This window comes from Fimicolochytrium jonesii, assembly GCF_025526975.1.
Source record: "Fimicolochytrium jonesii strain JEL569 chromosome Unknown EV422scaffold_47, whole genome shotgun sequence".
In the NCBI taxonomy this organism is placed as follows: domain Eukaryota; kingdom Fungi; phylum Chytridiomycota; class Chytridiomycetes; order Spizellomycetales; family Powellomycetaceae; genus Fimicolochytrium; species Fimicolochytrium jonesii.
The window spans coordinates 55,583-80,916 of NW_026515714.1; the positions used below are offsets into that span (position 1 = coordinate 55,583).

Here is a 25,334-nt window from a genome sequence, read left to right on the forward strand (position 1 = left end):
CTGGCTTCCTGCTGAAATCGCCAGAGCCAAAGGCAAACACAGGTTGATGAGCGAGAGAGATTGCCCAGTTCGTATGTAAAATGGAGGAGCATGTAAAATGCCCTGATGGCTCTGTGGTTGACTGATGATGGCCAGAGCAATCAAACAGGTGCATCCTGAATATACGGCTCACCTCCGAGTGGGCTGTGTCCATAGAGAAGATTGACTCGCAGTCTCGGACGATCAAGCTTTGCAGCACTGGTTCGGGCTCATACGTGCGGAACGGAGAACTACTTACATGTACAGACTACTCTACATCTCCGTCCTACACTATGATGAATCGAAGCTTCCACAAATTGCACAGCGGAAACACCCATTGCAGTTCAAAGAGTGCAGTTTACAGGTGTGACCCAGCCCGCCCCGTATGCAACAAAACGCTTTGTCGCACATGAAAACGCTACCAAAATCAGCCCCATACTGAAGGAAAGGGATGCTCGATACCCCGGCAAGAGTCGCGTTGGATGAAGAACTGAAGTTGACCTTGGTGACTTCGGATAATGGGGCGGCCAAAGGGTTGATTGTGAGTGGATGTTGCTGCGAAGCTTCCGACGAAACTAAGCTTTCTCTACTGCTGTAGCTAGGCACTGGATCGACGGGAATGGGAACGTCAGAGGTTGCTGTGGCCCTGATCATCAGCGAAATACACTTCTTACCTGATTTACCACCTCCAATAGGTGGTTATTCTCCAGAGCGGCTGCTACTCGCTCTTTATCATTCAATTGCTTGTTGACTGGCGTGTATATTACGAATCAGTAAGGCCCGGACCTTGACACTCATCAATCAACCGTGCTCTACCTGCTTGCTCAGACTGATGCGAGCCTTCCGAGACCTGGATGTCCACCTTGAACCTATCCGGCAGTGACCTCAACAATCGTACTCGTATGCATAACCCAATCAGTGTCGCCATCGAGCAATGTGGAATGGTGGGCGTGAATCGGACCAGAACGTGGTTCCGGTCGTTGTTGACTGAGATAAGGTTCAATTGCGTTACGTTGAGTTGTTCAAGCGTTAACTACAAATATAGGCCGCATATTTAGATATCGCGTACAGACGTAGCGGATTGCCGTCGCTTACAGGATGCTCGGGGTCGTTGATATTCCTGATCAAATCTGATATAGCCATGTGACAGACCGGGTGAGTAACCTATCATCTCCCGAAGCAAAGCAAACTGGACTGACCAAAGATCTCCTCTGAATCGAAAGGGTCGGCGGCCAATTCATCCTCGTCCTCTGGCCTGGCCTCCCGCCGAGAGGACTTGGTCCCAACGTCGTAGACAACGGGGTTGGCGTTGAGCTTGTCGGTGGTCATTTTGGAAAATGATTGAAACTTCGGTTTGGACTTCGTGCTGGAAGAGCTTCGAGTGAGTTGGAGGGAAACCCCCTGCAATAAAGCGTCTCCTTCAACAAAGGAGCTAGCGGAGGAGAGAATACAGAGTGCGTATGTACCTTCTGCGAACAGCTTCGATATAGAGCGGGTCCTGCTTATAAAGGAGGAGACGAATCGTTTTGAGCCTAGGCTTTCCCTCAAACGTTGGTCAGCAGCGGCGGTATACAGCTTATATCACAGACGAGTTGAGGGAGAGGGCTATCTACTGAGCGATGTTGCTGTGATCTGGCAGTTGCTTTGGGCTGCTGGGCTGTTGAAGAGAGAGGAAAGAGGATGTCCCCAGTCAACTTCGAGTCGGCCATCACTGACGCGCTTGCTGGGAGAATGTTTTCAGAGGGACATCTTGGGCATTTCCCTCATTCCCAAGGAACGAAACGAACGGCGACCGACGATCTCAACGTGAAGGGCAGAAGTCGGAGAACTTGCGAGGTTGCCGTTTATCCTGGGGTGGCTGCATAGTCCAATTGTGAACCCAAGAAAGTACCAAGGCCTGAAGCCCTCGACGAGGTCACACTTTACCTGCTGGAGATCAGTGCCCGGTCTATTAGCAGTGGGAGTGGAAAGAGCGCGCGGCGTAGACAGCCCGACAGCTTGTCAGTAAACGATGCCGCACTCAACACAGCAATGGGACCTCCCAGAAGTGTTCCATAGTTCATTAGTCAACTACGCTCAAGCAATACGAACGAGGGATGGGGAGGAAGGCACGGGCGCGGACCCGCATAGCATAAAGGAGGTGAAAAGCTATCTAGCACAGCTCAGACCCGACTTTGTTCAGCTCTTCAAAGAGACTCCGAAGAGTTCTGGAGAAAGGGAAAAGCTTCTTCGAGGTTTGTAATTTCTTTCCTGAATCGGCGCTCAAGTGGTGACTAACTGGGACATGTGTGCATGCAGGCGAGCTTACCTTGAACGGACGAAAGCGGCAAGCAAACCCTGATTTCGTTCAGGCTGTTATTTTCCTCTCCGATCTTTTAGGCATCAACGAATTGCGCGCCGCGGAGCTTTTCCAATTCGCCTGCGGAGTGAAGTCGAAGTACGAATACGAAGACTGGTCAGCCGTACGTGTTGCCGTACACATTTACCATTCGAACAGGGATTATGCGCTGCAAACCCTGACTCTTATGGTGACGGACTTCAATGCCGTTTCGGGAGCTGAGGATGTCGTGAAGGTCGTGGATACGTTTCTGCGGGACATGCTGCAAATGAATGTCGGACTACCGACGAAGATCCTGCAGTCTATGGACATTTTGAGAGACGCGGCCAGTGCTTTCGGTCCCGATGGAAAGCAAAATGGAATCACTTCGGAACAGGTGTCGAAAGTGGGATGTGAAGAGTATGTTTTTGCTCTGCATGCGGAAAGGCTTGAGCAACAACGATGTCAGTTGGGGACCCTTTTCTTCTATCTCACCAAACGATGGAAGCTTGCCGCGGAGGAGGTTCAGCTAGTCATTCAAACGTTGCAGGAGGTGCAGGTGGTTGACAGCACGAGTGTGTCACTACTATGCTCCCTCTTAGTTGCGTTCGACCACGCATTTGTACCGTACGACGACTATCGGCCATTGCGCATCGGGCACAGTTTTGATAATCTGCGGAATCTGATTCAGAGCTCTGCCTGGAAACTACCTGAAATGCAAGGAGTGGTATGGACCCGGTGGCTAGGGTTCTTGCATCAGTCCGTCTCCATAGAGTCCGATGATCCCGCCGTGGATGTGGCGTTCCAGACTGCCGCGCGGGCCAGTCTTGACGCTGAGAGTAGGAAGTGGAAAGAAAAGGTCGGCAAACAACCCAGCGTGTACACATTCATATGCGACAACGTCATCCCGTTCTGCAAGTCGAGAAAGGAAAGCCTGCTCTCTGCACCGGGACCGTCCATCGATCGCCATCTCCGTGAGGACTATATGGAACAAGTGGAGCGTCTCATTGATGCGTTAATCATTTATGTCCGATGGGCTTTGAAAGACATAAAGTGTCACGATGAAGATGCTACCAAACAAGCCGATCAGCTTGAGCGCCGAGCACCGCTCTCTCGTAGCTCTCGAATGGGGATGGATAATTCAACATACGGCAGGCGACCAACAGCTTGGGAATCTTTCCTGATCCTGATCACGATCCTGTATCGGGACAGGCCAGATGCCGCAGTTTCGTTCTGGGAAGACCTCTCCTCGCCCGACGACGAGCACTCAGTGGAGCATACCCAAACATCGGAGAAGCAAGCATTTGTTCGAATGGCATCCGACGTGAGGACCACTCGGTTCCTCAAAGCATTCATTCACATGTTGGCTTCGCTGGCGACCGGGAAATACTCAGCGCATCAGGTTCATCTCAAACTGAATGCCGAGCCAGCCGACAGCCAACTCGGGAGCGTTTTGTGGACGACCTTCTTCTCGTCACTCAACAGTGCGATCGATATCCTAGGGAGAGAAAACCGGGATCTCAGGCAACATGAGATCGATTCGATCGTTAGCTTCCTACGATTGCTTAGCCAAGTCGTAAAGTACTCGTATAGCGCTCGTCGAACACTATGCGACAATCAACATCTTCGCGCGATACATACCCTGTTCTGGCTCCTTGGAAGTCGGATACCTGTAGAGCTGAAAGCTGCTTTGCTCGATGCAATCGCCGCGTTCTGCATACCCCTGGGAAACTCCTACGATATCCAATTGCAGGTTTGGGCGATGCTGGAACAAACGCAAATCGTACCTACGATGCCGAATGCACGACATCCTGAGGAAAGAGGGGGACAACAGGGCGGGTACGGGCAGCCTGGAAACCAAAATGAGGGCATTCTATACGATCTGGAAGAGATTGAAACCGCCAACAACACATACCCTGAAACGCTGGCATTCCTTCGGCTGTTGAATATCCTCGTGAATGGTCAAAGGGACATGCAAATGGCTTCCGTTTTCGAAACTCTAGGGGCACCGAACCGATTGCCTGGCATCCGCCCCTATGTCCGTTTCGTGGCCGAGCACGTCTTCGCGAAGTCTCTTGTACGAAGGTTCGATGATCCGGAGGAGCGGTGGGAAATCATATTTAACTGTCTCAGCGTCTTCGACAAATGTCTGGAGATATTCGATCTTGGAAATTTGACATTGGAGATTGAGCCGGAGTATGACGATCAGGGGTTTCCCTTGGACGAGATGATAATGGAGACCGAAGGCTTCGGGAGAAATATCCTCCAAAATGCACAACTCTTGGGAATCCACCCTGGTTTCGAAATCATGTGCGCAATCCTGAGCAGAACGAAGATTACCGACAGATTGTTTGACGTAATTGGAATCGGGGTTGATTCTGTGAATGAGTCTGCCAGCAGACCATCGTTGTGTGGAAAATCCGTGTCGCTCGCCTTACAGATCATCTTGCGCGTGCTACAGCGACAGAGAGCGTTCCTGGAAATCCTGGCACCCGCGCTCTCGGAAGTCGGCGCAGCGGAATGGATTGGTCTCCCGAAATCGATGGCTGGCATCGATCATATCCTATCGTTCCAAAAGGAGATCGTGGTGAAGATCGCGGAATACATTGGGTGCCTTGATGACGAGGTCTGCCTGATCATCGTGAGAATTCTCTCCGCGTTGTCTCAATCTGCAGTTTACGCCACTGTTGATCCTGTTGCGGGGACAAACCGCTTGTTGGTTCTGCTGCAAAGCTCGCCATCTGCGGAGTCGATCATTGCTGGTTTCGTAAGTCGTCTCAACAAGTCCGAAGATGAAGGCAGCTCGGCGTATTCCGATCTCAACGATGGCGCAGATCCGGTCGAGTTCCAAGCTCGGGTGGAATACGAAAGACAACAGAGACTCGAAGCCCTTGTTGCTGAGAACGTGTACGCACAACCATGGCCTCTGGAGCAAGCGGGCATGGTGCATGCCGTACGATTAGCAATCCTTGACTTGCTGTTGACCAACCTCTCGAGTGTCGGACCGCCGCCAACGATCGCTCACTTCCTGCTCGGGTACGAGAAACGCATCACCGGGCCGCGTCCCCTTCAGGGTGATAGGACTGCTATCCGAAGCCGTCGCAATTGCCTGACAGCCATATTGGATCTCATCAAAGTTCCGGGGTCGAAACCTGGATCTGATGGGATTGAGGCCGATCCGTCCTTCCAGCCTATGTTTGAGACGCATCCACATCTTGCGGAACGTTGTTACCACCTCATTCATCAGTTGTGCATTGACAGTGTTATGTCATCGTCCACGATGTTATACCTTCGCAACGAAGAAGATTTCTTCTACTCGCAGCTCAAAGCGATGCCGACTGGAGAGCCGACGTTTGCGAGCGATAGTGAAAGCGGCGAACTCAGTGCCCTTCTGGCGAAGCTACTCCAGCGAACATGGCTCATGCAATCCGTTGCTCTCGAATTGCATGTTACCGTCGGAGCCCGACAGAGGATGTACGCCCAGCGTCTCATCGAAATGCTCTACACTAAGCCCTCTGGAATCTCAGGTCCCACTACATCCCGTTCCCGACCTATCGTGGAAGGCGATGAATGGTTGAACGCTTTCGACCAGCGCCAGCTTGGCGGTTCCTACCGGCAAAGCGGAACCGCATCACGGTTCGATGTCCCCTTGACGAAGATGTTGGAGGTTCTGAACACGATGAATTTCGATGAGCCGGTGCACCGGAACCCGGGCGACCTATCCCTAGCTACTGCTTACTTCCCGAACCTCAACTTAGACGATTTCCTGCAGAACTCCCTGTATGACATAGGCGCCTTACATCATTATATGATGTCTGTTGCCGAAAGTCGTAGCGGGATTGAGAATACCTCCGAACGGGCAGATTGCATCAAACGCATTCTCACCGCTGTCTTGACCATGAATCAAGACCAGGAGCTTGGAGCTGCTCGGTGGCACTGTGCGAACTCCTGGGGTCAAATCGTACAAGTGACTCTAACCAGGTGTTTCACGCTCATCCCCAGCACCGCCAGGGAAAATACGCTCTTCGACCTCCTATCGACCCTCATCGGCAAAATGACATCAGCGCAAGTGTCTCCCCTTATCGCCGAAACCATGTCCGCTGTTGTCCTGGAGCTCTTGGACAAGATGCACAGTGACCGGCTGTTCCAATCGCTCATTCACTCCTCAAACATGAAATTGGAAGCATCCACCGTCCGGTTGCCAACGGAAACCCTGTTACATGTTGTATTGCAAGGCATTATACGCGGCATCCTCATGGCCGGGGCATCTCTCGAGATGCGAGGGAATCTATACGTGGCCCTCGTGAGGTTGTTGCAGTATACTAAACCCAATGACGATGAAATATTGCACCTACCTCCTCCACGAGATGAAGACGCCGATGAGGCTTCGACGGATGATACCGAGAACGTATCTCCCTTGCAACCGAGCCAGTCTCACCTACTCCAAAGTATCTACGCTATCATCAGCACCACCGGCGGCGATAAACTCTTCGAAATGATTTGCCGAGACGCAGCGGACGGAAGCGGTGTATGGAACATCATCGCTTTCGTAGCGCTAGACTCCATCTGCGAGCTTGCGTCGTGTAGTCCATCCAGCCTGGGCGAAAGCAGCAAGATGAGCGGTTGGGTACTGGATGTACTTGTCAAAATCAACTTCCTCGGAACATTCGTTCGCACCATCACGCAGCACGACGATTATGAACTCCGCGGCATTTTCGTTCATGCAAAAGGCCATGGCGCCAACGGCGGGACGCAGCTGTTGGAAGGTCAATTGGGGACTGATGAGGATGGGTCACTCAACACGCATCTGTTGTTCGAGATGAAGATGGCGTTCCTATTGCGCTTGTCGTTCCAGATTGATGGTGCGCGCAAATTACTGGAGTATGGTGTCATCGAAGCGCTGGCGGAGTGCAAGTATCTGGATCAGCGACCGGAGTCCGATACCTCGTTTACAGGTTTGTAGTGTGCCGAGAAAGCTTCAAAGCGCATACTGGCTCACATTCGATATACTCACACCCCGTGCTTTCCGCAGGCTACGACCAGCTTTCCGTCTCGGCGAATGAACAGTATCACAACGTGCTGGTTCCGGCTTTACAACTCATCCTGTCTGTCGCTAAGCAAACACAAGGCGAATATAACGCATCAGCAAGTGTGCGTTCAATGCTTGTCGTTTAGCCTTTCGGTCTATGACCGGCCCCATTGACCTTCGCTATGCATTGGTTACTATACAGGTCGCCTCGTTCGTCACAGCCCATCGCCATCTCCTCGTAACCATCCTGCAAGATTCTACGCGGACCGTGACCCTAAGCAGCCTGACGCAATTGCAGCTCGTTACGGGCTTGCTCTCTTATCTTGCGGACTGGAAGGGCGTGACGGAACATAAGGTATTTGGCGAAAGCATTTCTGATCGTATCAACATTGTTATGCTGATACTTTCCTGTCGGTTCAAAGCTAGCGGAGGCAGGACACTACACGTTCCACGAACTGTTACTCAATCTCCTGGACAAATTCATTTCAAACACACGCTCACTGGTCGAAAAGATCCGACCAACCAACAGAGTCGAAGAAGAGAAGGATATGACTGCATTAGCCTGTGAGTTCAAAGGGCACGGGCTTATATTGACTGTCGTCAGCGCTGACTTCCTCTGGCGACACTTGCAGATCTGGGCAGGCCCTCTGGTCAGACACAATTCCGACAGGAAGCTGAACAGCTGATTCTCAGCGTGTGTCGTGACCTTGTTTCGTATTGCGTTACCGTCGGAACTAAGGTCGGCGGAGGTGAGTTGCAGCATCATCCCGAACTTTCCGATTCTTCATAAGCTCCTGGCTAATCGTTCCCTTACAGCGGGTCCACATGGATATGTGCCACTATTCAGGCCCAGCTTTGGAGACGATAACCAAGGAACGCAGAAGAAGGCTCAAAGGCAGGCGGGTAGGGTCTCGTGAATGCGATAACCATCAGACAAACCACTAGAACCGAAGCTAACACCTCATCTTTCGATAGCACCGACGCTCGGCGCCCTCTGCAACTTCACCTCCTCCATCGTTGACCAACTCGCACAGGCCGCCGACGACCACAAGAATCTTGACCTCAAAGTGTCCGATGTCGACCGTCTTACAGCCGACGAGATCTTGTTGATTGCCCAACCCTACCTCCACGATGAGGAGGAGGAGCGAGACCTGCCGGCTGCTCAGAAACGGCAGCTGGCGTTGTTTGGATTGCTGAAGAGTCGCGCGGAGGGTTTGAAGGCTATGCGGAGGTTATTATGTACGCTACGTCGCCCGCCGTCTCTTTCTGTTTATTGTCTTCCTCGCACATACCTTACCATCCCACCTTATCCTCCACTAGACCTGACAGAACACCTCCTCCTCCTGATCTGGCGCCACCTCGTTATCATGGCCTCCGCCGACGACATGACCCCGTCTTCTGCTCTCGGGGGCGCAGGCACCTCCCGACAGCAACCGCAGCCCCTGTTGGCGGCGATGTACACGCTGAGCGATGAGAAGAAACAAAATCTGGCAAAGACGGTTGGGAATATCACGGGGAGATTGCAGGCTGTTACACATGTGAGTTTTTCGCGTGTGACGGTGGATATTCTCTCTGCTCCCGGACGGTCTTACTCATCGATGGCTTTGATGTTTGCACAGAGCGAAGCCTTCAATCAAGACGCCGGGTACTCCTCCACACGCAAACCGTTCTTGGAAATGCTGATACGGCAGTTAGCCGAAGTCTCGCAGGCTATTTGATAGTCTAATCCTTACTTAAACATAGCTACACAGAAGAAACTGGATAGCGCCCTTTTACATAAATATCTATACACATGGCGTTTCGGATAAGGGAGGCATATATACCACCAAGAGGTTTCTGCAGAGGAGCGTCCTACTTCTTGAGGCTAACTCATCATCAAAAGCTACGCCACAGTCACACCTAAAGCTACGCAGCCGTCCAAGGTGCCCAACCCACAATTCCCACTTTATACCGACCCCTCAGCCCTCTCCCCAAATCCCTTAACATCAACCCCTCCCTTTACATCAACCCCCTCCAACCTAACCACCAAATTTTTCGCAAACCTCTTCCTCAACCTCTCCGCCTCTTTCTTTCCCGTCCTTACACCCGTAATCCTGCCCCCAAACAACAACCAATCGTCCAGCTCACACCTCCCTTCCCCGAACTTATAGTCCTTGGCGGGAGTGTAGGATTTCTGATAGAGGTAGCCTGGGAACTCGTGGTTGGTGGTAAGCGGGTGGGAGTTGAAGTGAGTTATGTCGGCGTAGAATTGGGTAAAGCCTGTTAGGGTGCCTGGGTACGGTTTGTGGGGTTTGGGCTTGCGGGTATGTTTTGATGGGGATGGGGAAGAGGGGCCGCCGCGGTAGTAGGTGAAGGTGCGGATGGCTGGATTGAAGGTGGGTACGACGCTGGGGGCGACGAAGACGGGGAAGGGGATAATTTCGGAGGGGTCTTTTATGTGGTGGTGCGCGAAGTGTTTGTAGTGGGCTAGGAGATACTGCAGATGGGAAAGAAGACGTGTTGATGTTGGTGTACTCGAGGTTCTGAGGAGAGCAGCGAGAGGAGACTCACATGATAGTATAGGTTAACCCAGGAAGGAATCATGGTGCTCATCTGCCCAGACGCGGTCTGCGGTACCATCACAGGCTGCGAAAAGTCCGGCATAATGGCTTTGAGCTCAGCAGTGGATTGCGCAGATTGTGCCTTGTGTTTGCGGTCTTTGTCGTCACCACCGCCACCGACAGAGTTTGAGATGGACGGGAAAAAATGGTGGTCGACATTCATGTGGCCGTATAACTGGAATGGCTCGCATCTCAGTGACTGAATGGCGTTTGGAAACCAAGGCCCACATCGTGAATGGTAACGCACCTGGCCAACAACGTTATCATACGTGACCATCAACTGGGCAAACTTCTCATAGCAAGTATCATAGTAATTCAACGGGTTCGGCGGAACATGTCCAATGATGTAAACTCCCGCGCCGTCCTTCTTTGCCTTCTTCAGCACTTTCTCCAGCCACAGCAAAACATGGTCGCCAGCGGCTTTAGACTTCCAGAACTCTTCACTGGCTCGGCAATCCTTTACTGCACGGTTCGCGTCGCTCAGGTACATCGTGTTTAGCGAGACGACGAGGAGGTTAGGACGAATGGGTACGGCAAAAGAGCCGTGTCGTCGGAACTCTTCGATTTGATTATCTGGGATGAAATCTGACCATAGCTTAGCATAGAAATCCAGAGTGGGGTTGCTTTTATGGTTATGGTACGCAAGTTCGTTGTGTGGGTAGATATCGTTGTTGCCGATGTTGGGGACGATTGGAATGCGGCGTTTATGGGATCCTGTGTTCCCCAATGCTGCCGTGAGTTGCTCTACGGCGATGGTGTTCAAATTGTAGACTTCCTTCTGCGTGCGGACGATTTTGCCGTCGGAATCGTGCCTGACGTAGGGTAGGGAGTCAGAGTGCGCCATGCTGAGCACTGATGTACCCCATGTGCCACATCCTACGTTTCTGATCTTACCGAGCGGAGTCTCCAGTCCAAATGACGAAATCCAGACCTTCTTTCTCCTTCAGTAACACGTCCGAGATGAATCTCACCGTTTCGTTAATGAGCAATGGAGGCGAATCGCAGCCGCTGCCGGGTGCACCGTATTTGCCGGCTATTCCATCACCCATCTTTCGTCTAGGATGCAGTGGATCCAGCTTATCGTGGTCGTGGCAGCTGTTTTCTATGGGGGCGCCTTCTCGATAGTGCCTAAAAGGAGGAGGGAATGGTGTCAGCACCGTTGCCTAGCATGTGGCTCGTAAAGGACTGGAACTTACGGGTCCAGGTGCATATCGGTGATATGCAAGAATCGTCCATACTGCTCCGGCGCATTCACCTGGGGAATATCGATATCGTCACCCAGACTTGTCTTAAACTGATACTGCTGTTGGATTTGGGACGCTGCCACTGCTGCTGAGCTGAGTAGGATGGCTTGAGACGCGGCGATGGTCCAACATCTTGCGAGAAGGACCATTTTCCCAGCGCGCATGGAGTTCGGACGGAGTGGGTGGTGGGGCCGCGGTCGGAGTTTCGAAACTTGGAGGGTAGATTATCGACAAAGGAGGACTCAACGAGGCCTCACGGTGAACGACCTGGGTAATATGGAAGAGCTCAAGACTCCCACTGCGTTGTTCTCGGGAGGGAGTGTATTGGGGATGTGGGAGAAAAAAAAAGGAGCAGATTGTTGTGATTGATTCTTGGGCAGCTCATGCGTCAGTCAGAAAGCGCAGCCGCCGCCCGTCATGCTCGTGCTGTCGTATTATTTCGGAAAGCGCAGGCACGAGGGCCTCCCACGCCCTGTCATTGGGGGGCGTGCCAACTCGCCCATTTCGCGGGCTTCGGGACCTCATCCAGGTCTACCTCAACATTTCATCCGGGACTGGCTTTACTGTAGGCTGTCCACGAATGTCTTTCTCTAAGATCCTAAGGGCTGTGCGGCGAAGTTGGTTGGGCATCGAGGGGTGTTGCAGTGAAATTCCCTATGTACGTACAGTATGTATGCACCTTGCTCACATTGATAGGATGAGTACTCAAAATGGTATCTTCTCGGGCCAAATCGCACTCTTCCCAGAACCCGCAAAGAAACAATATCACTGAACGTATTCGTCTCAACAAGATGGAACCCATAACTTCAAGAGAGCTTCGGACGTTAGATTTGCGTTGACTGGATTGGACTGGTGGGAAGTCAGGTTCCGAATTTCACATCTTCCGCACCTCGCCAGTAACTGTCGCAATGGCTTCTCTCTCGCAACCACAACCAGAAGAGGTTCGGGTGCCTGTGGGGTGTGTCTGGGGCATGACTATGTATATGTATGTACTGTACAGTACCGAGGCTGGAGGCGGCAATTTCTGGGACGCGACAACTTGAAAGGCCTCGGTGGAAAACTGCCCCTCGCCGACGATTCGCTGCATAACGGCGACATTGGCTCTAGAGTTAAAGAGCCAATCCCCGCTTTACTTCAGAGTCGTATACTCCTTGTCGTTGGTGGCAAGGGGAGGAGTGAGTGGGACTGATCGCCTACCCGCCGCTGAGCTTACATATAGACCACCAATAGCCTTCCGCAAGATAATCCCTTACATACATAGAATGGGAAGCCTGCAAAAGCATATCGTACCTTGGCCAGACCCTTTAAGTCCTGAAGAACAGAGGTATAAGGACCGTGGCTTCGTCAAGACCGCCGGAACGGTCCCTATCGACCCACCAACGGACGACGAAATCTTTGCAGCGTTTTCGGAGAAGCATAGAGGGACGAATTTATCTGTCGGAGCTCGAGCGCTTTGTAAGCATTTTGAGCGGAAGACAGCCTACACGAGAGACGATAGCAACTCGAGCGAAATTCCGGCTGCTGCGGAAACCTTAGGCGCAAAGGACGATTCTCACCCATTCTGGAGCAAACCGACAGGCTCGGAACTTGCGAAAACCGCGCTGGCAGAAAAACACTTCCGGACGTTAATGGGCACTGCAACCTGGCGTAACATTCATAGTTTACATAAGGACACGCTTGTGTATGAGGTGCGCAACGCGGAGGGGTACGGGATGCGGTGGAGTTTAGCGGTGAAGGCCGAGGGCGGTGAACCCCGATGCGTGTTTCGAGGATATTTGGAACCGCAACTGGACTTTCCAGTTGTGAAAGAAAAGACGGCGGCGTCGGTTCCGAAAGCGGGCGATTGCGAGAGTAAGCAGCAGCCAGCGGCTGTATCGGCAAAGGCCCAGAAAAAGAATCTCCGGAAAGACAAGCGGTGGGCGTACAAGCGCGAGGCTCAGATCCTCGTCTACCTTCGTGCCGAACGAAACAGCGATTCTGATGTGACTCGCTCAGAACTGATATCAGATATTGAGGAAGGGGATCCACCGACACGCTACATCATCGTTCTGAACGCGGGGAGCACGGGGAACATCGGGAGCATATCGGCTGAAGCCCTGGAGTCAGTGTTTGCAACACATGCAGGGTTCGAGCGGGTGGAAATGTTACTGGGGAAAGCATACTCTTATATCGTTTTCGAAACACCAGAAAGCGCATTGAAAGCTTACCACTCGATACAAGATGAGGGTCGGGAGCTGCCCCTCCCGCAAGGAGGCTCCAAGCGCCTGCTCCTCACATTCGCCAAATCCATATCCCGTCAAGTAGCCCTCACCAACCCCGCTGAGGTTTCAAATACAGTCCCCGGTCTCGCGCTAGTGCACGACTTTGTGACCTCCGAAGAAGAAGCAAATCTCCTCGCCAGCGTCGACCACGAACGGGACTCCCCGCGCTGGATTGACATGCTCAAACGGCGGGTGCAGCACTACGGCTTCCGATTCGACTACGCCCTCAACGACGTGGACCTCGACAGCATCATCGAGCCTATGCCCGCGTGGGCAGAGCCGGTGCTGCAGAGGTACCGCGCGGCGTTTCCCGAGCATGAGTCGCCGGATCAGCTGACGGTGAATGAGTACTGGCCGGGAGCGGGGATTGGGCCGCATGCGGATCGGCATACGATTTTTGGGGATGTAGTGGTGGCGTTGAGTCTGGGGAGTGGGGTTGTGATGGAGTTTAGGAGGTTAGAGGAGGGTAATGGATTGGCTGATCCGCCAGCAGACGGAGAGAAAGACTCACAGGCAGCCCCGTTGGGTCAGTCAACGCCCATACCCGCATCATCACCATCACCACCACCACCAGCATCCTACCTCACCTACAACGTCCACCTCCCCTCGCGCTCCCTCCTCGTCATCTCCGGCGAAGCCCGCTACCGATGGGAACACTCCATCCGCGCACGCGGCATCGACATTGTGCACGGCCGCCCCGTCGAGCGGGGCACTAGGGTCAGCCTGACCTTCAGGAACGTGAAGCGGTCGGGGGAGAGGACCTGTGAGTGCGAGTGGACGAGTGTGTGTGATAGGTTTAGGGATAGTGCGGGGAGGGCGGTTGTTGCTAGACCCGAGGGGGAGTCGTGACATCCCCTTTCTTTCAATCTTGGGTTGTAGATAGGCATACTTTCATCAGCTACTGATGCTATGCTATACATATATAGACGAGATCACTCTCTCTTGCTTTCAAGACCAATAGATCACAGGACTTGGAAGTTTTCATCCCAACACTTTTGTACAATCATCTTTCTACAAGCCCCAACGAGAGACTGCTGCGTATATCGCGGTCCTACACCGGCATCTCAGGCATCGCTGCTTTTTGGTCCTTTGCCCTTTGCTTGTCGTTGTATGATGAACTTGTCTCGGAGGAGAGCGTTGTGCGTTGTGCTGAGTCACGCTCGAGAATTTTTTGGGGCAGGCACTCATACCGGCGCGTCCTGCTGTGACATTTGGGGGCGGGACGCGTTTTTGGGGCAACGGTCAACGCTGGCCGATGCCACAAATTCATGGGATGCCTGCCCATCGCCCGTTCGCTGAACTCGGGAATCGGAGGCTTGAAGGCGGGCTCTGCCGACGGCCGTTTATGGGGCTCTGTGCTACCCGTTCCGTGTTTTGGATTTCGTGTCAGATTGATGCAAAATGCTGCGCAAGCATCCATATGGCGAAAATATTTGCCCCCAACGCCCCACTCCTATGGCATTGACGTGACGTGAGCACTGAGCAGATGGAGTTCCCTACTACTGTATGAGTCCATACCAGATCGCCGAGTGCGAACCGCTCAGTGCGCTGCGGAGCGGCAATGCATTGGTATCTCAATATGGGACTCGGATCTAATCAAACACTTACCGAACATGGCAACGTCTCCTGCACTTTTCCTGAAATGACATTGGGGTTGTGAAGCACTTTATTGGGTGAGAACGGTTTTGGGGACGGGAACCAGGTCATCGTCCGTCTCCCACGCATGCATCCGCAAGGACCGCAACGGGGGAGCCCCAGTCTACCAGCGGGAAGGTCGAATCATGACTCGAATGTGGGGGACACTGGCAGCAACGACCGCTGTCATGTACACCTCCGTGCACAAGTGATGAATCCATCAACGATACGCGAAGCGATCTGCCCCAAAACCCGCTCCTCCCTTGGGGCTTGTGGGGAAAGTGTGTCGAGATCCCGCCGCCCCAACGGTCCTCCCTCCTTCCCCATCCACACTTTGAACTTGAACATGCATCCGCACAAACAACTGTGACTAACCACAGCGCCGTCGCAGGCCCACAAAGTGAAACACCTACCCCAACCGCCGGCTGGGGGACTGGGGTCCCGCAGCGTTCATTACATTTTCACAGGCGTTCGCCTTTCCGTCGTTTTCCCCAGCGTTCCCCAGCCTTCCGGCACCCCGAAACCCCAGCCGATGGCGGTCTTGCCCGCCATGCCTCGCACTCCCAGTGCGCGAGAGCTGTCCACTTTGCGTTACCGCTAGTTGATCTGGGGCCTCTGTTGTGGGGAGGAACACATGCCCGACGCTATGAATGCGGGAGAATAAATAGCCGGGGCCATAGGCAAACCCCCTGCGTCCGAACAATTCTGCAAACTGCATAAAACCTACCCTTCTTGGCCATACTCTTCCTTTCTTGGTATTCGAATTTGCATAGCATACCCATCCTAGTCACTCCCATATAAGAAGGTAAGCATCGTCGCGTCAGATCATCTTGCGGTTGCGGTGGGAATTCCGATCTCCACCCCACCCCCCCATTGTTGGCCCCCATTCCTACGCCCACCCCTTGATAGTGTGAAGCTAACGGATGCCTCTTCGTTCCTTCTTCTCCTCCTTCCGGTCCTCTCATACGCCTTCCGTCGTCGTGTCTCAATTCCATTCACTTCGCGCGTCCCGCAACCTTGTCCGCCCTCCCACCAACGTCATCAAAACACATCAATCAGTCGCCAACATGGTCGCACCCACAAACCTCGGATTCCCCCGCATGGGCGGCAACCGCGAGCTCAAGAAGCTCGTCGAGAACTACTGGAGCGGCAAGCTCGACCAGAAGGCTCTTCTCGCTGGCGCAAAGAACCTCCGTGCCGAACACTGGACCATCCAGAAGCAAGCTGGCGTGCAAGACGGTCACATCCCATCCAATGACTTCTCATTCTACGACCAAGTCCTTGACCACCTCCTGCTGTTCAATGTCATCCCACAAAAGTACCAGGGGCTTCAGTTCCCTCTGGAGGCGTACTTTGCCATGGGTCGTGGTCTCCAGAAGGAGGGAGTTGATGTCCCCGCTATGGAGATGAAGAAGTGGTTCGACACAAACTGTAAGCTGATCACATCTGGTTGTCAATGTCTCTGCGCGCACATCGTACAGCCGATGCTCATCGAAATTTTCCCTCGTTCTCAGACCACTTCATCGTTCCTGAGTTCACGGAGAACCAGCAATTCAAGCTCGCCACCCGCAAGCCCATCGAGGAGTTCCAAGAAGCGAAGGCTCTCGGCATCAAGACCCGCCCAGTCATCCTCGGTCCCATCACCTTCCTTCGCCTCGGCAAGGCCGCCAAGGGCCAGAACTTCGACCCTATCAGCCTCCTCGACCGTCTCCTCCCTGTCTACGAAGAACTCCTCCGTGAGCTCGCATCCGCTGGCGCCGAGTGGGTTCAGCTTGACGAGCCCGTGTTGACCTTCGATCTTCCCGCCGAATTTAAGGACCTGTACGCGAAGGCTTACAAGAAGCTCTCCGGCATTAACGGCATCAAGCTCCTGGTCGCCAACTACTTTGGTCGTCTCGGAGACAACCTCGAGATCGTCGCCGATCTCCCCATCAACGCTCTTCACGTCGACCTTGTCCGCGCTCCTGAGGAGCTCGACGCTGTTCTGAAGGTCGCCCAAGACAAGGACTTCATCCTTTCCCTTGGTCTCATCAACGGTCGTAACATCTGGAAGGCCGACCTGGACGCCGCCATCGCCACAGCCCACCGCGCCGTCGGCCTTCTGGGCTCCGACCGTGTCCTTGTCGCTCCCAGTTGCAGCATGCTCCACACCCCTCACTCCCTCGAGGCTGAGGTCAAGATGGACAAGCAGATCCTTGACTGGTTGTCCTTCTCCGTTGAGAAGCTCCACGAGCTCGTCGTCGTTGCCAAGGCCGTCGACAACGGAGAGGACTCCGTCAAGGCCGCCCTCGACGCTAACCGCAAGAGCATGAACGCTCGTCGTACTTCCCCTCTCATCCACGACAAGGTTGTCCAGGGTGAGATGAAGGCTGTAACCGAGGACATGTTCAAGCGTCAGTCTCCCTTCCCTACCCGTGCCGCCGCTCAGCAAGCGAAGCTGAACCTTCCCTCCTTCCCTACCACCACCGTCGGATCCTTCCCCCAGACCAAGGAGGTCCGCGTTGCCCGCCAAAAGCTGAAGAAGGGCGAGTGGACCGTCGAGGAGTACGACAAATTCATCAAGGAGGAGACCATCAAGTGCATCCGCTTCCAGGAGAGCGTTGGTCTCGATGTGCTCGTCCACGGCGAGTTCGAGCGTAACGACATGGTCGAGTACTTCGGCGAGAACCTCAAGGGTTACGTCTTCTCTCAAAACGGCTGGGTCCAGTCCTACGGATCCCGCTGCGTGAAGCCCCCAATCATCTACGGTGACGTCTCCCGCCCCAACCCCATGACCGTCTACTGGTCCACCTTCGCCCAGGAGCAGACCAAGAAGGCCATGAAGGGCATGTTGACCGGTCCCGTCACCATGCTGCAATGGTCGTTCGTCCGTGACGATCAGCCCCGTCGCGACACCGCCTTCCAGCTCGCCCTCGCCATTCGCAAGGAAGTCCAGGACCTCGAGAAGGCCGGTATCCCCGTCATCCAGATCGACGAGCCCGCCATCCGTGAAGGTCTCCCCCTCCGTCGCTCCGACTGGGCGGCGTATCTCCACTGGGCCGCCCGCGCGTTCCTCCTCTCCTCCACGGGAGTCAAGGACGACACCCAGATCCACACGCACATGTGTTACTCGGACTTCAACGACATCTTTTCCACTATCCAGGCCCTCGACGCCGACGCCATCACCATCGAGAACTCCAAGTCGGACCTCAAGCTCCTCACCGCTTTCGAGAAATTCGGCTACACCAACGGTATCGGACCTGGTCTCTACGACATTCACTCCCCTCGTGTCCCCTCTGAGGAGGAGATGCGCGAACGCCTCGCCGAAATGCTGAAGTACCTCCGCAAGGAGCTCGTCTGGGTCAACCCCGACTGTGGTCTCAAGACCCGTGGATGGCCCGAGACCGAGCGTGCCTTGTCCAACATGTGCCGTGTCGCCGAGTCGTTCCGCAAGGCCAAGTAGAACACTTCCGTCTTCTCAAAGGCCCAATATATACCCCTCCTATAAGGTGTTTCTTCACCTGTGCTATATCCCACCTTCCATAGCTTTCATGTGCTTTCCGCATTCACAACTGTAATTATTTTGTACCGTCCGATCTCGTTTTCATAAACAAAGCTTTTATTCAAGGCATTTACGGTTATGATTGAAGACTCCTTGTTCGCGCAACAAATGGAACTTAACAAATCGAGCTTCCTAAATGAGAAGTCATGCAAATCCAAAACGGGACTACTGGACTGAGGCTTCTATATCGCAAACGAAGCTGCTCTAACCACCACCGTTGGGTCCACCATTGTTCGCACCAGCTTTGCCAGCTTTGGCCTTCGCCAAGGTTGCCACAGCCATCTTCCTCAAGAGTGCCTCTCTGTTTATACCAGACAACGGCCCTAATGAGGTCGACGACGTCGAGACTACCGCAGCAGCCGCGGCAAGGGGCGCATCAGCGGCGGAGCCATTGAGAGCCTGGCGTTGCGTCTTCACCAGAGCTTTCTGCTCCAGCAGCGATTCCGTACCCGCGTTCTGCCTCCCAATTTTCTGCGTTCCGGCGTTCATCCGATCATTCGCTGCCAGCATCTTCGCCACTTCTAGGTCGTGCCGTTTCTGTGCTATCTTTTGTTTGCAGAGGGCCGCGTCGTAAGATATATGAGATAGTCGAGGTAAAAGAGGGCTCGGAACCGGCTCGCCACCAGTGACCGTGATGATTTCGTGAGACGATTGCGATTTGTTGCCCTTCGAGCGCGTCGTAGATGAGCCAAGCGAGGGAATCTTCACAAAGACGTCTCGAGAAGGAATCTCGAACACGTCAGCGAACTTTGAAAAGTGGACGTGTTTAGAAGTGTCACATTTCGGAATCCGCGAGTACGGTTTATTCTTCTGCAGATCCCAATGTTTCCTTGCTCTGGTCGGATTCTTTGGGAACACACTGGCATTGTATAGCTCCTGAGTTCCTTGATCCATTACCATATCGTCACTTCCTGCCTTAAGTTCTGTTGAAAAGCGGCTGTAGTTTCTGTGCTCCCGCTCTGGGCTTAGGTACGTTCCTCGGACTGTGTAGTGTGTGTCGTCCTTCTCGCGCCTGTGAGGCGTGCGAACTTCCCTTCTTTTCCCGGGTTGACCATGAGAGCTTGGGTGCCTTCCATGGCTCGCACGCTTCGCTCCATGTCTGCGATGACCCTTAGCTTCTGCCCTTGCGTCCTGCTCGCTAGAATGTCGTTGACGCTTATGAGATCTCGAGTATTTCAACCTCGACCCGTTGCGTTCCTCGTCTTCGGAGCTGGAGAAGTAATAGAGATCGTTTCGCCCTAGCTTTTCGCCAATATTTCGCTTAATGTCATTATGCTTATCGCTCACGCCGGAGACCGACTTCCGCGAGCGGTGTTGTTTACTACTGCTAGCCCGAGCGTCATCCTCGCTATCCGACAGCCGGCGGTCGCTCTCATCCCTCCGTTTATATTTGCTGTGTTTTATACGCACTCTGACTTCGTGGAGCGAGTCAGAATCCGTTGACGAGTGGTGACCTTTACGTTGAGACCGAGACGTCTTATGATGATGATGATCGGTTTTGACGGCCTCATGTTCACGATCGCTCCTGCCATGACTTCCGCTGCGAGCTTTGACAGCATCCGAGTTGGGAAGTGCACAGGCATCAACGTCATCGTCATTGTCGGCTTCCGAGTGACCCTCGTAGTTTTGAATCTCATCGTGTAGATGAGTCCGATCACGAGGCGACCGCGAAAACTCATCGTTTTCGTGCAGTAGCTGCGTCTGATTGGGTTCCGTCAAAGGTTCAGGGACGAACCGTCCGTCTCCGGGAGCGGGGTCATACTGCACTTGCGTATCGTACACGTCCATGTTGAAGGGACTCCGCGCGAAGCATTTGAGTTCATGTATGAAGTGTTCGGCTTTATCAGCGAGAAAATCGCTCAGATGGTTGATGCCCGTATCAGACTGCAAGTCTTCCCTGGTGTTCGCTTTCAGTGATCAGGACCGGTCTGCACTCAAATGTCCATTTTCGCGGAGGATGCTTACTTAGTAAGAAGATCCATGACCACGTGCTTAATGATTTCAACGTCCTCAACCAGCAATGCCGCCTTTAAGTCGCGCACTATCCAGGGCTCGAGCTTCCGCAAAAGCGCCGGAAAACGTCGGAATTCTGCGGCTTCGAATTGTTTGCATTTAGAATTGACACTCGACCCCACGTGCTTGGCCCGTAGCCCGTGCCGATAAATGAATCTTGTTGACCAATTTTTGAGAGAGGGGCTTGATTGAGCGGTCTGGCTATGATATCATACCTTCGCTTCTCTTCAGAGCGGATGATTCTGACAACATCGGGAGATGGCGCTCGCTGGCCCCAGAGGACGGCTCTACGGCTTTGACGATGCGGCCTTTCCGAAACTGACGGCAAAGTCGGAGGCCTATTAAGAGCTGTGAGAACCAGCGCATGGAACATGCGGGAGAGACTAGGACATGTGCAGACCTGAATGCGTAGGCGGCCTTCTCCGGTTGAGAGAGCTCAGGAAATTCATGCTTGAGGTTGCAGTGATGAGCTGGCCAAACAGAGAAGTAGTCAGGTTTCGCGGCAGAAATCTCACCAGTTCATGTTCATCATGCTCATCCTCTCCATGAATGACAGCAAAGATGAACTGATTAAAAACCGGTCCGATTAGGGCTGGGCGTATGCGCTATAGCTAACCAACCCGAGCATACCTTTTGACGACAATGCGGACAACTGCGACTGACTTCCGCCCATTGGGAGATGCAGACGAAACAGAACGAGTCTGGCAAAGAGAATAAGGAGCGCTCAGGTCGATTTGCTCCTTCACCGCGGACGAAGTCAAACCAACGACGACGTTGTACTCACGGTAGCACGGGGTGATAGACGTCCTATGCTTATATGGCTCGAGACAAACAGTACATCGATTGGCCCCCTCCTCGGCATTGTGCAGGGCAGCTCCCTCCTCTTCCTGCCGCTGTTCTTCTTCCATTGTTTCACTTTCCGTGTCTGTAGGGGACAGGGTCGATTCCAAAAGTAACATCTTCGTTCGTCTGTGCGTCTCCTCACGCAGGAACCCTAAGTAGAAGCTGTGCCGATAGTCTCATTCGCTTAGAAACTCGCTTCTGAGTTGGAGTCGCTCTCGGGGTATCGCAGCTCTCTCAGGCCGCTTATGCACTGTTTGCCGTATCCTCCGAAATGTGGCGCTTTATCTCCTGGCTCTCACCGGAATTGCTCGTAACGCCATTTCGGGGAACGGAACTTATGAAGGACGACGCGGAGGGCATTTTCCCAGGGGCTTTTTAAGCTTTTTATCGTCATCTGCATTGCATTCAATTTGAAGGGCAGCCGGTTCTAGACACCCTCAGAAAAACATTCAGGTGCTCTCAACAACACCAACATGGACCGTCCACTCCGTTCCGCTCTCCGGAAACCCACCTCAACATCACCTTCTGTTCCACCATCTTCAAGCCCCACCTCACAAATTCCATCAGACGCGACGACAAGCCACGATCTTGCGTCATCTTCACAGACAGGACCGGCCATCTCGTCTGCAGCTGACGATGTACCGAAGAAGCCTAGGAAACAAACCGGGACAGTGCCTTCCTCGCCACCAGTGATATGCATGACGGCGGGAGAGTCGTTGGCGGCGCAAGCGAAATGTGTGAAGCAAGGCTTGGTGGACGCGTTCGCTTTCCCGCCCGCTTTCATTACCATATACGGGTATGTGGTGGCGCTTCTGGAGCGGACGACCCAAGTTTGGAGAAGTTGCATTGAAATCCAGCTAATCATTTCCGCGGCGGACAGGTCAAAAACGATTCAACAAAACGTCTTGAAGTGTGTGCTTCTGAACGGGCTTATCTTCTTGGGTTCAGTCTTCTTGTTCGATGTGGCGATCCTGCCGATATCTCGACGGCTCCGGACGGGTGTTTTTACCGTCACAGGAGGAGCAGATATGAAGGACTCTGGGAGGTGGTTTGATACGCTGTTTGTGTTGACCTATTATGTAAGTCGGGATGTCATACGGAATCAAGAGACAGGGGTCCTCAGATTCTTATCGAAAGCCTTAATTGTGACCAGACATTTTGGGTGTACCCAATCTACATCGTCACATTCGTTCTGAATGCGATGTGGTATCAGAAGATAGCCGAAAGATCATTTCGCGTGCAGGTCGGAAAACCTGTGACAGTGGCTTTCAGCTACCAAAGGTAGATTGCACGTTGATGTCTGATTCTACGTGAATGCCGCGCCAGCACTAAACCATCATGCACTCTGCAGACTCATCACTCTCCTTACAAGCGAATCCTATCGTGCCCTTCTCCTCCTGAACTTCCTGATCCAGTCCGCCCTGGTCTACTTCATTCCGATCTTTGGGCCCCCGCTCAGCTTCGTATGTTTCTGCTGGTCGGCATCGTTTTACGCGTTCGAGTATCGATGGGGGCAGAAAGGGTGGACGCTGGAACAGCAGATTGAGCATTTTGAGAGGCATTGGGCGTACTACTTTGGGTTTGGTATGTGTGGTCATGCTCCGGATCAAGCTTCGGACTATATCTGTTGCTCATCTTCTCCGCGTAGGATTCCCATGCACGTTGCTTACATTCTTCTTTCCACAAATCGTAAGTCAAGGGTTATTCGCGCTGATATTCCCTCTGGTATGTTCCAGACGCAGAAGCGGCTGTCAACGATTCCACCCCTGTTCCGACGCCATGAAACTAACAAGCTCAACGTAGTACATTATCCTCTGCAACCGCGCGTCACCACTCCCGAAACCGAACTGGCAGATCCATCATAGGTTCCTGCCAGAACGATTACCGATATTTAGGCTGGCAGTGATCACAAATGGGATTTGCTTGCGGCGTTTGGGGCAGAAACGTCGCGTGCGTGCGGGCTGAGCGCACTCCGGCTGTCAGACGACGTGAGGGGCAAGCATTATGCCCGGGAGATGTTCAGGGGAGACGGCGTATGGGGGAAACGCATTAAGCAGGCGTTTGGATGACCGAAGAGTTTTTGGGCAAAACGCGGACGAGTTTGGGCAACGATTGGCATCTGGAACGCCCGTCCCTGGGTGCTTTCCTTGTCGCCTCTTCCACATGTAGATCAGTTTTGTTGTCAGCTCTGGCACGTTGTTTTGGTACCTGACTGAATCAAAGTGTCAAAGTGAAAGGTAGTTGATGTATCAAGTGATTAGTTAGATGAGCATGCTAATGGTATGATGTGAACTCGTCTTCGGAGCGGATAACCCAGGTTTGCGAGAACCACTGTATGTATGGCGAATGTTGCGGTTACAAGATTTGAGGTGAGTAATCCGCCCTATGCTAGTTTCTTCTCCTTCGCCGACGTTGGTGCGGACGGCCGCACACCGTAAATCTCTAGAATACGGACTTCTACGTTCTTCAACCCATTGTCCCACTGCGCCAACTCTAAAAGCTCCTTCTCGTTCTTGAACATGTTGAGAACTTCAGAAGCTTGCTGCATGGGTTGGGATGCGCCCATACCGGGCATCATCCCACCCATTGCTTGCATTGAGTTCATGTCGGCGCCGGCAGCTTTTGGGGGAAGGAGGGAGATCAGACACTGTGTCAAGGAGAAGCCAACATCTGTACCCATAGATCTTTACCGTTCTCTTCGCCAAGAATCAACCTGAAGATACTGTTCAAACCGAACAAGTTCAGGAAGTACCATGAGAGACTAGACACCCAAGTCACATCCATGTCAGCGGTCTCGATGCCACGCTGCAGCATAGCCTTGAATCGTAGGGTCAATGGGAACGGCAGCTTGACTAAACGATAGATGGATGTCAGTACCGAACATCTCCTTTGGCGCTGACCCATCGAATCACTTACTCAAAATAAATCCAGAGAAGAAGAACGTAATCCAGCTCATAATCAACGTTTGCGGTACAATCATAACCATGTTCTTTTTCAACATCTCCATCATCGACTCCATTCCAGCGGGGTCAGACAATGGATTCGGGGCTTGACCCGTTGCCGCATTCGGGTTTTTCAGATAGAGTCCCTTTTCGAATGCCGCCGCGAGGTATTTCACGCGCGACTGGAAAGCAGGGTATGGCAACACAGACCCGGATGGTGATCGCAGCATCCTCGCTCTCATTAACGCCGCGCTGAATGGGTAACGTAGTGTGAGACGAAGGCAATCGGAAACATGGTCAGTCGTATCCAGTCGCACGGACCTCTCTCGCACTTGTTTTATGTTCCCCTTTGGTACAGAAGTCATGAGCTGCGTTGCATAATGCCTCAACACCCCGACCAGGACCATGACCAGCATAATAGGGATCAACACCCAGTTCCGGATAGCCGGGTCGAGGAAAATCTGTTGCCTATAGGAGTTGGTTTACGCAGTTAAGATATCATTTTTGACCTCACAATAAGCGGTGACAAGTTCGAGCTTACTCTTGCTTCATGTTGAAGTTGTTTGCCGCTAAAGAATGGTATTGTAGGGGAGTAAGTTCTGGGTCTATGCCGAAGCCGCTTTGAGGGTGGTAACGGGTTTCTAGTGCAATGGAGTCTGCGCACTGTTTGTACAAGATCGCGATGCCGGCCTCAGAGCAGCTCAGAGCTGGGAATTGAAAGAGACTGGGTTGAGACGACGAAGCCGTTTGTTGGCGACTTCCGCCGTCTGCAGCGCACACCACGCGTGAACGGCGATGCTCGCAATTTCAAACTCAGAACCCCCTGGGGCAAGCCATCTGGCCATAGAAAGACCGAGCTGTGCCGGGAGAAAAGGCCTTGGGCTGCTCAAT

The 25,334-nt window shown here is 53.1% G+C and overlaps 8 protein-coding genes across 8 annotated transcripts; 4 read left to right on the forward strand and 4 right to left on the reverse strand.

Annotated features, from left to right (window-relative positions):
* Window positions 1-393: 393 nt before the first annotated feature.
* On the reverse strand, window positions 394-1,724 carry EV422DRAFT_345631 (uncharacterized protein). The gene is made up of 6 exons (XM_053066495.1): window positions 1,485-1,724; window positions 1,218-1,393; window positions 1,114-1,148; window positions 835-1,051; window positions 693-769; window positions 394-623 (listed from the first exon to the last, which is right to left on the reverse strand). Exons 2-6 carry the CDS (start codon window positions 1,345-1,347, stop codon window positions 594-596), a joined length of 489 nt encoding a protein of 162 aa, XP_052920669.1. The 5' UTR covers window positions 1,348-1,393; window positions 1,485-1,724; the 3' UTR covers window positions 394-593.
* A 154-nt stretch (window positions 1,725-1,878) lies between these two features.
* Window positions 1,879-9,456, forward strand: EV422DRAFT_345666 (nucleoporin Nup186/Nup192/Nup205). Its single transcript, XM_053066496.1, has 10 exons — window positions 1,879-2,252; window positions 2,317-7,290; window positions 7,368-7,486; window positions 7,567-7,719; window positions 7,787-7,928; window positions 7,997-8,113; window positions 8,181-8,267; window positions 8,340-8,603; window positions 8,685-8,902; window positions 8,984-9,456. The coding sequence occupies exons 1-10, from the start codon at window positions 2,030-2,032 to the stop codon at window positions 9,080-9,082; spliced, it is 6,396 nt and encodes a 2,131-aa protein (XP_052920670.1). The 5' UTR covers window positions 1,879-2,029; the 3' UTR covers window positions 9,083-9,456.
* EV422DRAFT_345686 (Metallo-dependent phosphatase-like protein) lies at window positions 8,984-11,595 on the reverse strand. Its single transcript, XM_053066497.1, has 5 exons — window positions 11,161-11,595; window positions 10,859-11,092; window positions 10,212-10,776; window positions 9,915-10,139; window positions 8,984-9,840 (listed from the first exon to the last, which is right to left on the reverse strand). The coding sequence occupies exons 1-5, from the start codon at window positions 11,370-11,372 to the stop codon at window positions 9,310-9,312; spliced, it is 1,767 nt and encodes a 588-aa protein (XP_052920671.1). The 5' UTR covers window positions 11,373-11,595; the 3' UTR covers window positions 8,984-9,309.
* Window positions 11,596-12,920: 1,325 nt separating this feature from the next.
* Window positions 12,921-14,318, forward strand: EV422DRAFT_502112 (uncharacterized protein; the record flags this gene model as incomplete). The annotated part of the gene is made up of 2 exons (XM_053068246.1): window positions 12,921-13,935; window positions 14,044-14,318. The coding sequence occupies 2 exons, from the start codon at window positions 12,921-12,923 to the stop codon at window positions 14,316-14,318; spliced, it is 1,290 nt and encodes a 429-aa protein (XP_052920672.1).
* A 1,753-nt stretch (window positions 14,319-16,071) lies between these two features.
* On the forward strand, window positions 16,072-18,698 carry EV422DRAFT_346095 (cobalamin-independent synthase). Its single transcript, XM_053066499.1, has 2 exons — window positions 16,072-16,535; window positions 16,619-18,698. The coding sequence occupies exons 1-2, from the start codon at window positions 16,172-16,174 to the stop codon at window positions 18,544-18,546; spliced, it is 2,292 nt and encodes a 763-aa protein (XP_052920673.1). The 5' UTR covers window positions 16,072-16,171; the 3' UTR covers window positions 18,547-18,698.
* A 17-nt stretch (window positions 18,699-18,715) lies between these two features.
* EV422DRAFT_548468 (uncharacterized protein) lies at window positions 18,716-21,871 on the reverse strand. The gene is made up of 7 exons (XM_053071665.1): window positions 21,443-21,871; window positions 21,289-21,359; window positions 21,174-21,224; window positions 21,059-21,108; window positions 20,874-20,996; window positions 20,611-20,814; window positions 18,716-20,542 (listed from the first exon to the last, which is right to left on the reverse strand). The coding sequence occupies exons 1-7, from the start codon at window positions 21,615-21,617 to the stop codon at window positions 18,850-18,852; spliced, it is 2,367 nt and encodes a 788-aa protein (XP_052920674.1). The 5' UTR covers window positions 21,618-21,871; the 3' UTR covers window positions 18,716-18,849.
* EV422DRAFT_548472 (etoposide-induced protein 2.4-domain-containing protein) lies at window positions 21,872-23,787 on the forward strand. The gene is made up of 6 exons (XM_053071666.1): window positions 21,872-22,297; window positions 22,382-22,580; window positions 22,655-22,782; window positions 22,853-23,085; window positions 23,150-23,226; window positions 23,305-23,787. The coding sequence occupies exons 1-6, from the start codon at window positions 21,975-21,977 to the stop codon at window positions 23,464-23,466; spliced, it is 1,122 nt and encodes a 373-aa protein (XP_052920675.1). The 5' UTR covers window positions 21,872-21,974; the 3' UTR covers window positions 23,467-23,787.
* EV422DRAFT_345931 (integral membrane protein DUF106-domain-containing protein) lies at window positions 23,776-25,198 on the reverse strand. The gene is made up of 5 exons (XM_053066498.1): window positions 24,985-25,198; window positions 24,765-24,911; window positions 24,418-24,695; window positions 24,192-24,353; window positions 23,776-24,120 (listed from the first exon to the last, which is right to left on the reverse strand). The coding sequence occupies exons 1-5, from the start codon at window positions 24,993-24,995 to the stop codon at window positions 23,885-23,887; spliced, it is 834 nt and encodes a 277-aa protein (XP_052920676.1). The 5' UTR covers window positions 24,996-25,198; the 3' UTR covers window positions 23,776-23,884.
* Window positions 25,199-25,334: the final 136 nt, after the last annotated feature.